At 38.6% G+C, this 13944-nt stretch overlaps 1 protein-coding gene across 1 annotated transcript in view; it reads right to left on the bottom strand.

Annotated features, from left to right (window-relative positions):
- Positions 1 to 13944, bottom strand: part of GUCY1B1 (guanylate cyclase 1 soluble subunit beta 1) — a 44082-nt gene that overhangs the window by 12733 nt on the left and 17405 nt on the right. The window contains exons 3-5 of the mRNA XM_059697697.1: positions 12789 to 12889; positions 10709 to 10827; positions 1849 to 2046 (exon numbers count right to left, since the gene is read on the bottom strand). Coding sequence (XP_059553680.1) covers positions 1849 to 2046; positions 10709 to 10827; positions 12789 to 12889 — 418 coding nt within the window. The remainder of the gene's footprint in view (positions 1 to 1848; positions 2047 to 10708; positions 10828 to 12788; positions 12890 to 13944) is intronic.

The raw sequence follows: 13944 nt of genomic DNA, 5'->3' as shown, positions 1-13944 counted from the left end.
AAAGGCCTAAGTACCTAAGAAACTGGTTTTGAGAATTGCATTTAGAGGGTTAATTTTAAAAATTTAATGTGTGCAAATGCTACACATGCCTAAAATAGAAAACATTGTCTGGACATTCATTTATGAAACTCAAAGACTGAATAATTATTCACAGTAAAATTATGAATCTGTTATCAGTCCCCTAGTAGCCTGTACAGACTCTGGTAGAATTGGAGGAAAAGCAATCTCTTATCCTGGTGTGCGTAGCCTCTAAGCCCGGCACATTACTATAATGAATGACCTACAAACTATACAAGTAGTATTATTTAACATGTTAAAAATAATATTTGCAGACAAAAATAAAATAATAGATGCACATATTTAAAAATACATGAAATGTCATTCTTTTACCCATCAACTGGCAAGTACATAAAATTACAATACCAAGTTGGTTAGGATACATTAAAAAATAAGGCTGAAATAGGGTGTTCCTCTCCCCACTTTTCTCAAATTTGGGGCCACTGAAAAATGGCTCTTTGGGCTGAATATGCTGAGCACACAAAAAGCAGCTCACTGGAAGAGACTGTCTGGATTAAATATAGAAAAATGATGGTTCTCTTTATTGCATAACTAGAGGCCCGATGCATGAAATTTGTGCCCTGCCCACTGGTCGTTTGGAAGGTCTTCCGGAAAGTCATTTTACCCTCTGGTCTAATTAGCATATTAGCTCTTCATTATATAGGATTGCATTCATATCTTGAAATTCTCACCTAAAACTAACAATTCGTATTATCAATAGCAACACCTTTTTAAAGTATGAGACCTGGCTTCTTTCAACAAGTAATATAATTTTTTTTTTTAAAAAAAAAAAAGTAAAACTTTTAGTTCACAAAATAAGATATTCCAATGATATTTCAGGGATAGACAAAAACCCCACAAAGAAACAATGCACAATAATATAATATCTAATTTTATATTATCATAGAATTTGACTGTCCGTGTTATGGAGGGTATTTTTTTTTTTCTTTGTACAGTGGGGCCTTGACTTACGAGTGTCCCGACTAATGAGTTTTTTTGAGATACCAGCTGTCTCTCGGCCGATTTTTTGAATTGAGTTCACAGAGTAATTTGAGTTAACGAGCTCCTTAATGAGCTGGGTCTCAGAACGAATTAAACTCATAAGTCAAGGCCCCACTGTATTCTGAAGGACACAGCTTAGCCAGTCACATATCCTCCTGCTTCCCAGCTACTGGGTGCTCACAGAGAATGCAAACTAAATTAAACAATGTATAAAAAGAAAAATCTGCTGAGACAAAGGGGAAAAATCACCTGTATTCCTATATATCCTTGCATTCCAAGGCCAAGCATAAACTTCTGGTGATGCCAGTGTTATGGTTTATACTAGTACTAGAGGCCCAGTGCAGGAAATTCGTGCACTGGGGATGGGGGTGGAGTCCCTCAGCCTGGCCTGTGCCCTCTCACAGTCCGGGACACCTCGCTCCTTACCGCCCGCCTGCTTGCTGCTCCCTATTGCTTGGCTCGCTGCTCCTTAGTGCTGCTGCAGAGGTTCCCGCCACCTCCACTGCACTTGCCAGCTGTGAGCCCGGCTTCTGGCTGAGCAGCGCTCCGCCTGTGGGAGTGCACTGACCACTATGGGGAAGCTTCTATGTTGAGCATCTGCCCCCTGGTGGTCAGTTCATAGCAACCAGTCATTCCACCGTTCGGTCGATTTGCATATTAGGATTTTATTATATAAGATATGCCTTTGGTGAGTTCCACTAGCTGCAAGAATTAAAGGTAAATTCACTGAGCACCACTTTTAATATTCTGCCATCTCTATTTAGAAGTGTCTTCATTACTGATCATTACCTTCATGTCGATTTCAGTGCCATGTATTTGTTGAGCTACCGTTTTAATGATTCCGATGACAATATCCTGAAGTCCTTCTCTCTCTGAGTAGTAGTGCAGAATGAGTCCTTTGCCCTTATCTGCATCAGTGCACCGAAAGGAAGGTGCACGCATGCCTGGGTAGATAGTAGCAAGGTGGTCATGCAGAGCATCGAGGTTCTGCAATGAAGAGGAAATGGTGATGAATAAACAATGCTCCCACAATGGCAGCTGACTCCTGGAAAGCAAGATAAAGACAGAAGGTTCAATCTGAGTTTAGTGGGCAGATCAGCTGAGTAAACATTCACACAGCACGCCCTTCCCTTGCGGCACAGAGACATCTGTAAGGCAAGAACCACAGAGAACTTGAAACTCAAGAAGAGTAATTAAAACAAACATCTGTGGCTATTAATAGTTAATGCATCTTAAGAAAAGATAAATAAACAAGTGGGGTAAAAAAAAAAAAAAGGAATGACTGAAGCAGAAAAAAAGAAACATAGTTAGGGCTAAAGCAAAGATATACGTATTTATAGGTTTGGGGCAGCTATATATGCATGACACTATCATTTCATGGTAACATAGCAGTTTACCCAATTTTTCTAAGACTTGATTTTTTCTGATAAAATGGAGATAACGAAAATGATATATATAAAACACTAAGCACATCCCAGGTGCAGCAAGCAAAATAATGGTGCTCCCCCAAGTTTCCATGCCCTAATCCCTTTGAATATGATACCTCTCCTGGCAAAGGAGATTTTGCAGATGGGATCAAGGTTATGGATCCTGAATTGGGAAGGAGGTCCTGCATGATCCTGGTGGACCCAGCTAATCATATGCGTGACTGAGACCTTCAAAGCCAGGACCCTTTCCTGGTTATCGGGACAGAGAAGTATAATGACAGAAGGTCAAAGAGATGGTGGCATGAGAATGATACTTTGTTCCAGGTTCTGAGATGTAAGAGACTTATGTGCAAGGGTGGAGCGAGGCCTCCAGGGCCTCTCAGCAAAAACATCAGTTCATCCCCATTGCCTGTAGGGGCTGCTATTGTCATGTAAAATATGACAGACACGAAGTATTGGAAGTTAATATATAAACTACAAGCCGCTTGAGTCCCAAGACTATTTTACTTGGTTAAGTAGTACGAGGAGTTCTTCCTATGACAAGTTCTTAGGATAATTCTTTTCTGAGAAGGGAAGACCTGAACACATAACCCTCCCAGATCCCATCTGGTGATGTTGCAAAAAGGTTATGAGAGTCCTGGCTGGTTTGGTTCAGTGGATAGAGCGTTGGCTGGCAGACCAAAGGCTCCTGGGTTCGATTCCAGTCAAAGACGCTACCTTGGTTGCAGGCTCCTCCCCGACCTGGGTCCTGGTTGGGGTGAATATAAGAGGCAACCAATCAATGTGTTTCTCTCACATCAATGTTTCTCCAATGTTTCTCTCTGTCTTTCCTTCTCTCTTCAACTCTCCCTAAAGATCAATGGAAAAATATCCTCGAGGGAGGATTAACAACAACAACAACAACAACAACAACAAAACTTTATGAGAAAATCTGGTGAGGAAAAAAAAATGACCAAAGAGTTTTATACTTATCTCCATTTCCCACAATGCCAAAATTGAGCTTGTTGCTGCATTTAGGTAATTACTTAATGTCCTCAGGTTCAGTACTGTGTTGTGGCTCATTTTAAAGGAAAAAAGATAAGTCAACCAATAATTTGAAAAATATATTTTAATAATATTGTTTCAATTTTCCCTCTGTGAAAAATTGAAATTTGTAATTTTCAAATACAGCAACGTATTTATATCATAAGTCAATATGCCTATATCATTTGCATACTCATCTATTTTCATCTTGTTCATATTATATTAACACATTTCTACATGCAGCTACGTCATGAGTCACAAAGAGGTAGACACTTTAGTCCTGGCCGGGTTGCTCAATTGGTTAGAGCAACGTCCTGATAAGCCAAGGTTGTCAGGGCACATACAAGAAGCAACCAATGAATGCATCAATAAATGGAATAATAATTCAGTCTGTCTCTCTCTCTCTCTCTCTCTCTCTTTCAAAAAAGCAATTTTAAAAAAATTTAAATTAAATAAAAGATAGGCACTTCATCCTAAATGCTGAGCCATTTTTATTTAAATAAAGGTATAAATGTTGCTAATAGCATGTTGCTTAATTTATTGCTTCAAAGCAAGTGGGAAAGCAAAACATTTGAAGTCAGAATGTTCATCTTTTAGTCTTTGCGGTAACCAACTCTCCAGAGATTTACTGTTTTATTGAATTTACTGTTAATTAAATGGACAAGCTAAGTGCTTTCCTGCAACATGAAAGCTTTAACACCACTTAATGCAATATTGATTTTCTTTAGATAGCATCTAACATAAAAACACTCTTGGGATTTCTTAAGTTACAGCTTTCCTTACTTGGTTTTACTCTTTTAAAATTGAAGTGATTGCCACAGCCTATCTAATATGAGAAATGGAATTTGTGATTAAAAATTAAATTATTTTCATTTGAGTACACTTATATTGCTAAAAATGTATCTTCACCATAGATTAGAATTTTTTACAGCCACATTGAAGGCCAAAAAAAGATTCTCAAAATAGCTTAGATAAAACCTTGACTACATTTTATAATATGATTTATACAAAACTAATCATTTATCCACATGGCTGTAGCAATGTATTTTGGAGAATAAAAGTTTTATATTAAAACTGATATTCCATGTGTTGTTTTTTTTTAAATATACCCGTGGAAGCAGGTATACAAAGAAAAAACTATACACATTACAAAGAAGTATATACATTATGGGGGGGGGGCGGACAGATTGAGCAAGAAAAAGAGAGAATTCATGGACAACAGTGATTGTTGGGGTAGAGGGGGTGTGGGTGGAGATAGAAGAGGGCATAGAAGGATAAATGGTGATGGAAAAAATAAAATTTTTAAAAAGGAAGTATACACATTAAACATAAGAAAAAAAAGTGAACACATACATATATTCTATCACAAGTAGATTCCCAAGAATCAATAAAGAAAACCTCAAATGTGCTTCCCCTTCATTCTTCTCAGGTTTATGAAATTAGGACGCAGGAAAGGGCTAGAGAGCAGGCCCACCATCTTTTTTGCCTCACGATGCCAAAAAGTTACTCTGAGGTTTTCGTTTTGTTTCTTAAAGCCCTGATATCATTTAACCGGTTTTGGGAGAAGCAAAATAAATGTACTTTTTCTCAGGTCCATGAGTCCAGTTCATCTTGTCACCTAGCGCTTATCATTTGCAGAAGAAAAACGAGTGCTGGCATCCGGGAGACGGTATGGAGTGGTCCATGTAGCACATTCCACAGATGGAGGCAGCCAAAGAGAATGTATCCTTCCACCGAGAAACACTGAAGTTCTATATGTTGAAAGATCTTGGAATGTTTCTACATAAATGCAAATTTTCTTTATAATATGCATGGCAAAGATGAGTGCATACACAATTACAGAGGCAAAATTTCTAGAATTCAGCTACTTCTTTTTCTAGGCTTCCAGGGCATTTAATTAAAAATCCCTAAAATCCACATAAGTGGGCAGAGTAAGACCTCGCTTCGAAAGTTTTGAGACAGAGAGATGTTTCCGTCTCTAAGAATCCGAGAGGATGGGAAAGTGGGAGCTATCTGTGTTATTTGAGAACGTTACTGGCACTTAGATCTGGAAGAAATCTTAAGATCAGTCCTTGCAAACATCTTTTTTTTAAGGAAAAAGGATGGGACGCAACATTTCCTTTCTTTTCATTCCTCACACTTCTGACAAACAAGACCAACGCCAACATTTACTTGTGCGAGTCCTGTAATTTGACAAATATTTTAAGTTTTATAAGAAAGGAGTCATCTTAGAATTTGAACATGAGAAATTTAAGCAGGCAAGACCTCAATAAAGTGGAAAACACAACCCCATAAGAATGGTCAGCACCAAGGTCAGGGTGTGAGCAGCATGAGGTCAGAGTAAGGAAGTTGACTGTTCCTGCCTTTTCTCCTTGGAGCTGCTCCTTGAGAAATAGCCCTCCCACTGAAAAGATACAGAAAATATTTTTTTTTCTTTTAACAAATAATGTAAGATTTTAAAAAAAATTATACCAGTTACTAAAATTCTTTAAATAATAACACTTTTGAAATTACATATAGCTATCATTACCATCCTCTCAAGATAAATATTTTAAAGAAAAAGGGCAAGTAATTATAGAATTGCCTGTGTAAAATATTTCACTTACGCTATAGCTCTTAAACTCATGTGTGTGTTTTTTTTTAAAAAAATCCCTGCCCTGGCCGGTTTGGCTCGGTGGATAGAGCGTTGGCCTGGGGACTGAGGGGTCCCAGGTTCGATTCCAGTCAGGGGCATGTGCCTTGGTTGCGGGCACATCCCCAGTGGGAGGTGTGCAGGAGGCAGCTGATCGATGTTTCTCTCTCATCGATGTTTCTAACTCTCTATCCCTCTCCCTTCCTCTCTGTAAGAAATCAATAAAGAATATTTTAAAAAAAATCCCACTTATATAATACTGTATTTGACGATCAATATTATGAAAATATATACCAGCTACTCAAATACTTATCTTCCTTTAAAGTCCTCACTTGTCCATTTAAAAACTGCAGGTTACAGAAATTAACGTTTTGGATGTTGAAAAAAACAGGTCCTTTGGAAATCCAAAAGTTAAAAATAAAATGAATGGAGCATTTTTTTTCTAAGAAACATTGTAAATAATTTAGGGAAGTATTAGAATTTCACAGCTGTTCAGGAAAATCCTCACATTTCCCAGAATAACACTTTGGACAAACATTTAAGATTTTAGATCGGTCATCAATCCCAGATTGTTCCTGGTGGGCTGGCCACAGCTCTGTGTTTTGGAAGCCAAAACATGGAGTTGTCGTGACCTGGAAATCCCACTACAGGCTGCACAGAGGCTTTGAGAGGAACCCCCACGTATATGAATTGAGGGAATGGGTGAAACCGCCCACTGAACGAGCCAGTGTTTCCAGTAAACTCTGACAGAATATTTGTAGTATGATTCAACTGAAATTTCTATGCATATTTAAACAGGCCCATAATTTAAATTCTAACTCTTCTCTCAGATTGCATTGGCATCCTTCGAGGCTTATTTTAATTTCATTTCACCTCTGTGAAATCACTGGGTAAAGAAAATATAATGGGATAATAACGGAACAGCACTAAAAATGAATTGGTAGCCCTGCTGTGGACTGACTTGGGTTCCATTCCTGAAAGCCATATATTATCTTATCAATGATAGCCAATACTCAAAGCTTCCAACTCAAGGAAATCAGTCTAGTATGTGGCTGTCTACTCCTCTATATTCTATCTATGATTTATCTCTAAATAAAATTACATAGTTTCATCTAAAAGGGGGTGTTGTTATTCTTAATAAAACATTTAAGCCCTAACGGGTTTGGCTCAATAGATAGAGTGTCAGCCTGCAGACTAAAGGGTCCCAGGTTCGATTCCAGTCAAGGGCATGTGCCGGGGTCCGACCCCAGCAGGTCCAGGGGTCCCCAAAGGTGTGGACGGAGTCGGCGAAGAAGGAATGACACGGAGACAGCGTTCAGTTGATCAGCAGCCTAGCCAGGATCTCCAGCCAAGTTCTGGTCTCGATCTCCAGAGAGGTTCTGCTTAGGATCTCCAGAGAGGTTCTGTCCAGGTTCTCCAGTCAGGTTCAGTCACCAGGTTCTAGTCAGGCTCTCCTGCCAATCTCCGCAGTCAGGTTCAGTCCAGGATCCCCTGCCATGCTCTCTCACCAGGCTCCGCCTCCAGGCTCCAAGGCCAGTCCCTGTCCAGGATCCTCCGGCATGCTCTCTCCAGCGAAGTTCTTCTGTCTCTAGAGAACGTTCTGTGTAGGTTCTGTGCCTAGGCTCTGTCTCTCTTGGTCCTGTCTTCCAAGCCCTGTGTCCTAAATTCTGTGTTCTGAGTTCTGAGTCTTTCTGTCTTGTTACAACTGTATTTATACCAGTTGATTCAATCCTATCAATCTCTATTACAAAGGTTAGGGCGTTTCTTATCTCCATTCCAGGGAGAAAAGATTATGTAGTTTAAGCATGATTGTTCGTAGTTAAAGGGATTAATTACCCGCCTGGCACTTAGTTGAGGGGTTTTATTCCCTCCCTAACTTCAGGGGAAAATCCCTACCTGGGGATTCAACCTTTCTCGGAGAGGTGACCTTGGTTAAAACACAGCACCAAGAAGGTGAGCAAACATATTAAGAACCGTATGCCATATATGCCAGGTCCCTTGAAACAGCAAGGATGGACCGGCTCCCGGCAGGCATGTACCTTGGTTGTAGGTACAGCCCCAGTAGGGGGTGTGAAGGAGGCAGCTTATCGATGTTTCTCTCTCATCAATGTTTCTAACTCTCTATCCCTCTCTTTTCCTCTCTGTAAAAAATCAATAAAATATATTTTATAAAAACATTTAATCTTGAGGCTATGGTCATATTTGCTTCCTATTTTTACACAAAGAGCACATCTTCTTAAAAAAATAAAAAGACAGATATTCATTCCCAGATAGACAGATTGTATCTGTGGAGATACCATCATTAAGGGATTATACATGGTCTCTGGGCTTCATGAAGTTTACATTCCAGCCCAACAAACAGGAAATGACAATACAGTATGAGAACAACTATGGCTGGGAAAATAAATGTACTATGAAAACATGAGAAATGCCAATGACCCAGAAGAAGTAATTTGACCAGCAGGATAAACAGAATTTATTGAGGTGAAAAGGAGCATGAACAGTATTCCAGATAAAGGAAAGAGCAGATGCAAAAACTCAGAGGATAAAGAGAGCAAGATTTAAAAAAAAAAAAAGTAAAGTTATGTTTGGCTGGGCTGCAGAAGAGGGAGAGGCAGAATGTATAGGGAATGTAAGTGGTTTCAGTCATTTTAACTATTTTTGACATTGCCCAATGAGCAATGGGGAATCACTGAAGGGTTTAAGAAAAAAAAATTCTTTTAATGGTATGATGAGATATATTTGCATTTCAGAAAAGTCATAGAATAAAGATGAGATTGGAGGAGTCATGAGAGAGATAGAGAAATCATCCGATCTCTACACAGAAGTGTAGGGGGAATGAAGAAAAGTGACAGAACTCCCAAAATCCGGCCCCATGTAGCTATTGGCTATCCTATTAACAGTGCAGCCCTGGAACAGAGAGGAACACACCAGAGGCGGCTTGCTCTCTCAAGGCACCATGACGACCTTAGCAGGTGGCCACCATGAGCCAACGTAAAACAAAAACAATGTGAACGTTTGCTGTGCTGTGTAAACGTGGCCACTGAGAGAAAGATGGAATTAAGACAGAGAAAATGCAAGTTCAGACTTTGTTGATAAGGTGACAGTTTTTTAAAAAAATGGGAGATGTATTCCAAAATCCAAAGTCTTAAAATACTTTCAAATATCACACTGAAATCCATCTGACATAATTCATTGAAATGCAGCCTGTCCCCGTTTAATTTACACATCTCCTGGCAGCCACTCCATTTGGAAGGGGCAGCGTTCTTGGACCCAGTAGTTAGGTAAATCCGCGGCAGGCGATCGCAAATCAGTTTCCATCTTGATTTAATGCTGTTTTAAGTTTATAAGAAAAATGTCACTGTGTAAACAACAGACATTTTGATTAAACACCAAAGTTCTTATTTTGGCTGTTAAATCAATAATGCAGCTGGACTGGAAGTCGTTTACATTCCCTCAAAACTGGGCTTCGCTTCAGCTACTATTGCACTGACATCATTTTCCAGCAAGATCTGGCGGCTCTAGGCAGCCAGTTTGGAAATATCCTTTACAAACAACCACATAATTTTCAACATTAACACATCAAGAAGAAGGTCTCACAAATGGCCTCTGCTTAAAATAGGACAGACAATCCAAAAATAGTCTTTCATCGAATGTGTGCTTCACTAGTAAAAATCTTGTAAGGTAATTTTATCAGGAATATAAGACAAAGGCGTTTGGTGACGTTATTTATCTTGTCCTGCACCTGAAATTGCCTTTGCAAGGCCTCTTACTTTCCTTTCTCTAGTAGATTCTTTAACTAATTAGTTACATTAATTAATATGTAACTCAGAGTTATGATTCTCAAATTTGCTTTGGTGGCAGAGCACCTGTAAGCCAGCGGGCTTTTTACTAAAGAAGCTCCGGATAGAAAGTCATAGATACTGGCATACTATTTAATTATGCTACGCAAAATTAAGGAATTAAGGAATGCTTTGCAAAAAAAAAAATAATAAAAAACCATGTTATAGAGCCAAACATAAAACCAAAACTAGTATCAAATACTATACCATTAAAAAAAAAGGCAGTTGGGCCTGCCCAGTGTGGCTCAGTTGTTGAGTGTCAACCTGTAAGTCAGGAGGTCATGGTTTGATTCCCAGTCAGGGCACTTGCCCGGTTGCAGGCTCGATCCCCAGTAGGGGGTGTGCAGAGGACAGCCAATTCTCATCATTGATGTTTCTATCTCTCTCTCTCCTTCTCTCCTTTCCTCTCTGAAATCAATAAAAACATTTTTTTTAAAGGCAGTTGGATACACCACAATAGGCCATGATGAGTTTTTCAAAGAACCTTAATTTACAACTTGCATATTTATAGTCATCAAAAGTTAAAAGAAAAAATATGAAGCAAAAATGTTAAAAATGTATTCAAGACCTAATAACTATTATTTTATTGAATTGCAAAAAAATGTCACTATGATTCCATTTCAGCAGCAAGACACTCTCATACAGCTGGCTGAACAACAGAATGCTAGAATCTATGTTAAAGAATCACGAATTCAGCACTTTTAACAAGACCTCAAATCGCTTACCTGTAGGAATTCTCTGACATTAGATCCCAGGACGCGCAAGATTGTATCATAACCAGATTCTTGACAAAAGACAAAAAACATCTTCCCAAACATTTGGAGGATTTCTCCAGCGTTGAGATCTATTTTATAGGTTTGAAAGAATAATAAAAACAAAACATATACGTAGACTATTATTAATGGGAAGAAGGAAGATAACTGAATAACAACAAAATGTTAAATATCCTCAATTTTTATGCTTAGTGAATATACATCACATGAAAAATTTCTGGCCAGGACAATACAATGAAACCTGAGAAGACAATACATTACCATGCTAACACTGTACATTTGTACTTAATAGCAAAGCAATCAGTTTCTCAGCTTCCATGACAAACTAGTTAATTAATTTTAAGCTTTTTTAAAATGTATATTTAATTTAGAACTTATTTTTTTCTGAAAAATACAGGAAGATCCTGAAAATCATCCAGAATGCACATGACAATATTTTGGTATAGAAGGATTTTTCTTTATCTAAATACACATATTAATAAATTGGTTGCATATAGTATGTACCTAATACCCTGCTTTTTTGTTTATATCCAATTATTATTTCTTAAAACTTTAAGATTTTTTCTGTAATTTCAATCACTACCTCACTCAACATAGAGATGCAACATTTTATTTAATTGATCCCCTTATTCAAAATATAAGCTTCTCTAATTTTTGATACTATAAGTAACCCTGAAGTGAAAGCACATAAATCTTAATGCAAATAAAACTAATAATTTTCTTTGGAAAAATTCTTAAAAGGTTTAAATATTTTTTAAGTGTCTGATTTATTTTTAAACTCTATCCTTGACTACACTAGATAGTTAATTTTCAAAAATTGACAAATTTATATGAAAAAAATCATACTTGTTTCAATTTTGATTACAAATGAGATTGGATATTTTCTTCTTATTATTAACAATTCACCATTTTTCTTTGTAATTCTTATATTCTGCAATAGATAGTATTTGCTCTACTAAGTTATATTTGGCAAAGCTAAAAAGCTTTTTTTTAATATTCTACCCAAAGCCTAGTTATAAATTAAGTACTTTGAGAATAAGAGACACTACTTTCAGAAAGACTTGTTTTTATAAAGCTATTTTTTTTAACTTTGCCTTCATTGCATAAGTTTTGTCTGACATAGATCTATTTCCTGTTTCTTTTACCAATAGCTAACAAAACTTATTATAAAAGAGATTTGGGAATCAAATTTTCTCCATTCCACAATGCAGAAATGAGTAATTATTACACTGTGCAATTCTGTGCTGTTGACATAGTAATGTATTATTACATTATTGAAATTACTACATTAAGAAACAATAATTTATTTTTTCTTCCCCAACGTATGGCTTTCTGTGGGGAGGGGCAAAGAGCTCCTCTATTCTCTAAAGAGTTCGTAAAAGGAGAAATAGACTGAGCATAGCCTCAGCCTAACATTATATGTAAATGTCTTCCCATCAGGGTTGTGCAATGCATAACCTACATCCCTGTACATCCTATATAATACTACTAAAAGCCTAATATGCTAAATGTTTGATCAACTGGTCAGCCGTTCAACCAATCAAAGCATAATATGCTAATGATACGCTAAGGCCTCTCAAATGCTCGCTCTGATGTGCACTGACCACCAGGGGACAGACAGTCGACTGGTCGACCAGTCACTATGATGTACACTAACCACCAGGGGGCAGATGCTACGACTAGTAGGTTAGCTTGCTACTGGGGTCCGGCCAATCCGGATTGAGTGAGATGGGCAGACATGCCCGGGAGCCCTCCCACAGTTCCTCCCGGCTGGCCAGCCTCTCACATCTCTCCCTGTCCCCAGTCATGCACCGGTGGAGTCCCTTGGCCTGGCCTGCACTCTCTCGCAATCCAGGACCTCTCGGGGGATGTCAGATAGCCAGTTTCCTCTCAATCCCACAGGCCAGACCGAGGGACCCCACTAGTGCACGAATTTGTGCTCCAGGCCTCTAGTCACTATATAATGGACTATGCATTCCTTTGCCCTTGTATGTGTAACCTGGCCAAGGAAGGAAAGTCACATTCAACTTACTGAGGACTTTGCTTGCAGCAGCAACCAAATCATAAGTTTTAGAATCATCATATATTATTCTGACAAGAAACTGTCCTTCTTCATCTAATTGTGCCTCTTTTCTGGAAAACAAAAATGAGAGAGACAAGAAAAAAAGCTGGAATAAAAGAATAGGTTCTACAATTACAATGATTGTATAAATAATGGTTTTATATCTGAAATATAACTTCTTTTTGGCAAATTTGTTTAAATCAATGTGCTGTACTTAAAAGTCTGGTGGTTAAGAGGAAATTATTTCACATCCCCCTCCCCAAATTAAAAGGACATAGGCTAAGTATATTTTAGCAGGGATGACATTTCTATAGTACTATACTACTTTAACACCCAATCCAACACCTGATATTAAATATAACCAAGAAATAACTTTTGGCTTAATAAATAGTTAGCAAATATTTGTTTAGTTCCTATATATGCCAGTCATTGTTCTAGGCACTGGGAATACAGTGTTTAGTAACGTAAACAAAAATACCTGATTACCTGGAACATTCATATTCCAGGAGGGGAGACAGAAGGGGCATAAAACTCGTAAGTGCCAAAACCGGTTTGGCTCAGTGGATAGAGCGTCGGCCTGCAGACTGAAAGGTCCCAGGTTCGATTCCGGTCAAGGGCATGTACCTGGGTTGCGGGCACATCCCCAGTAGGAGGTGTACAGGAGGCAGCTGATCGATGTTTCTCTCTCATCGATGTTTCTAACTCTCTAGCTCTCTCCCTTCCTCTCTGTTAAAAATCAATAAAATATATTAAAAAAACAAACAAACAAACAAAACCTCCTAAGTGACAAATACAATGGTAAGCTGTGTGAAGAAACATAAAGCCGGATAGTGGCATAAGGAATTCAAGCACAATAACTGGAAGCTCACTGAGTAGCCGGAAATGGAGTGGAGTCTGAAGGAGCTCTGGGAGTGAGCCATGAGCCAGTGGGGACGTGGGCAAAGGGATGAGTACATGCAAAGGGCTAGACAGGAGCAGCCTGGGGAGTTGTGGGAACAGCGGGGGCTGGGGCTAAAACAGAGGCAGGCAGAGTAGCTGTCAGCGAACAGAGCCGAGAGGTAACATGAGGTTGGACGTTGGAATGACTGACGTTTACTTGAAAGAGATAGAGGGTCCTGGTACTTGT

Source organism: Myotis daubentonii, chromosome 5, assembly GCF_963259705.1.
Source record: "Myotis daubentonii chromosome 5, mMyoDau2.1, whole genome shotgun sequence".
Taxonomy (NCBI): Eukaryota; Metazoa; Chordata; class Mammalia; order Chiroptera; family Vespertilionidae; genus Myotis; species Myotis daubentonii.
The sequence above is the reverse complement of the archived record's forward strand: the minus strand, read 5'-3'. Positions and strand labels throughout refer to the sequence as shown.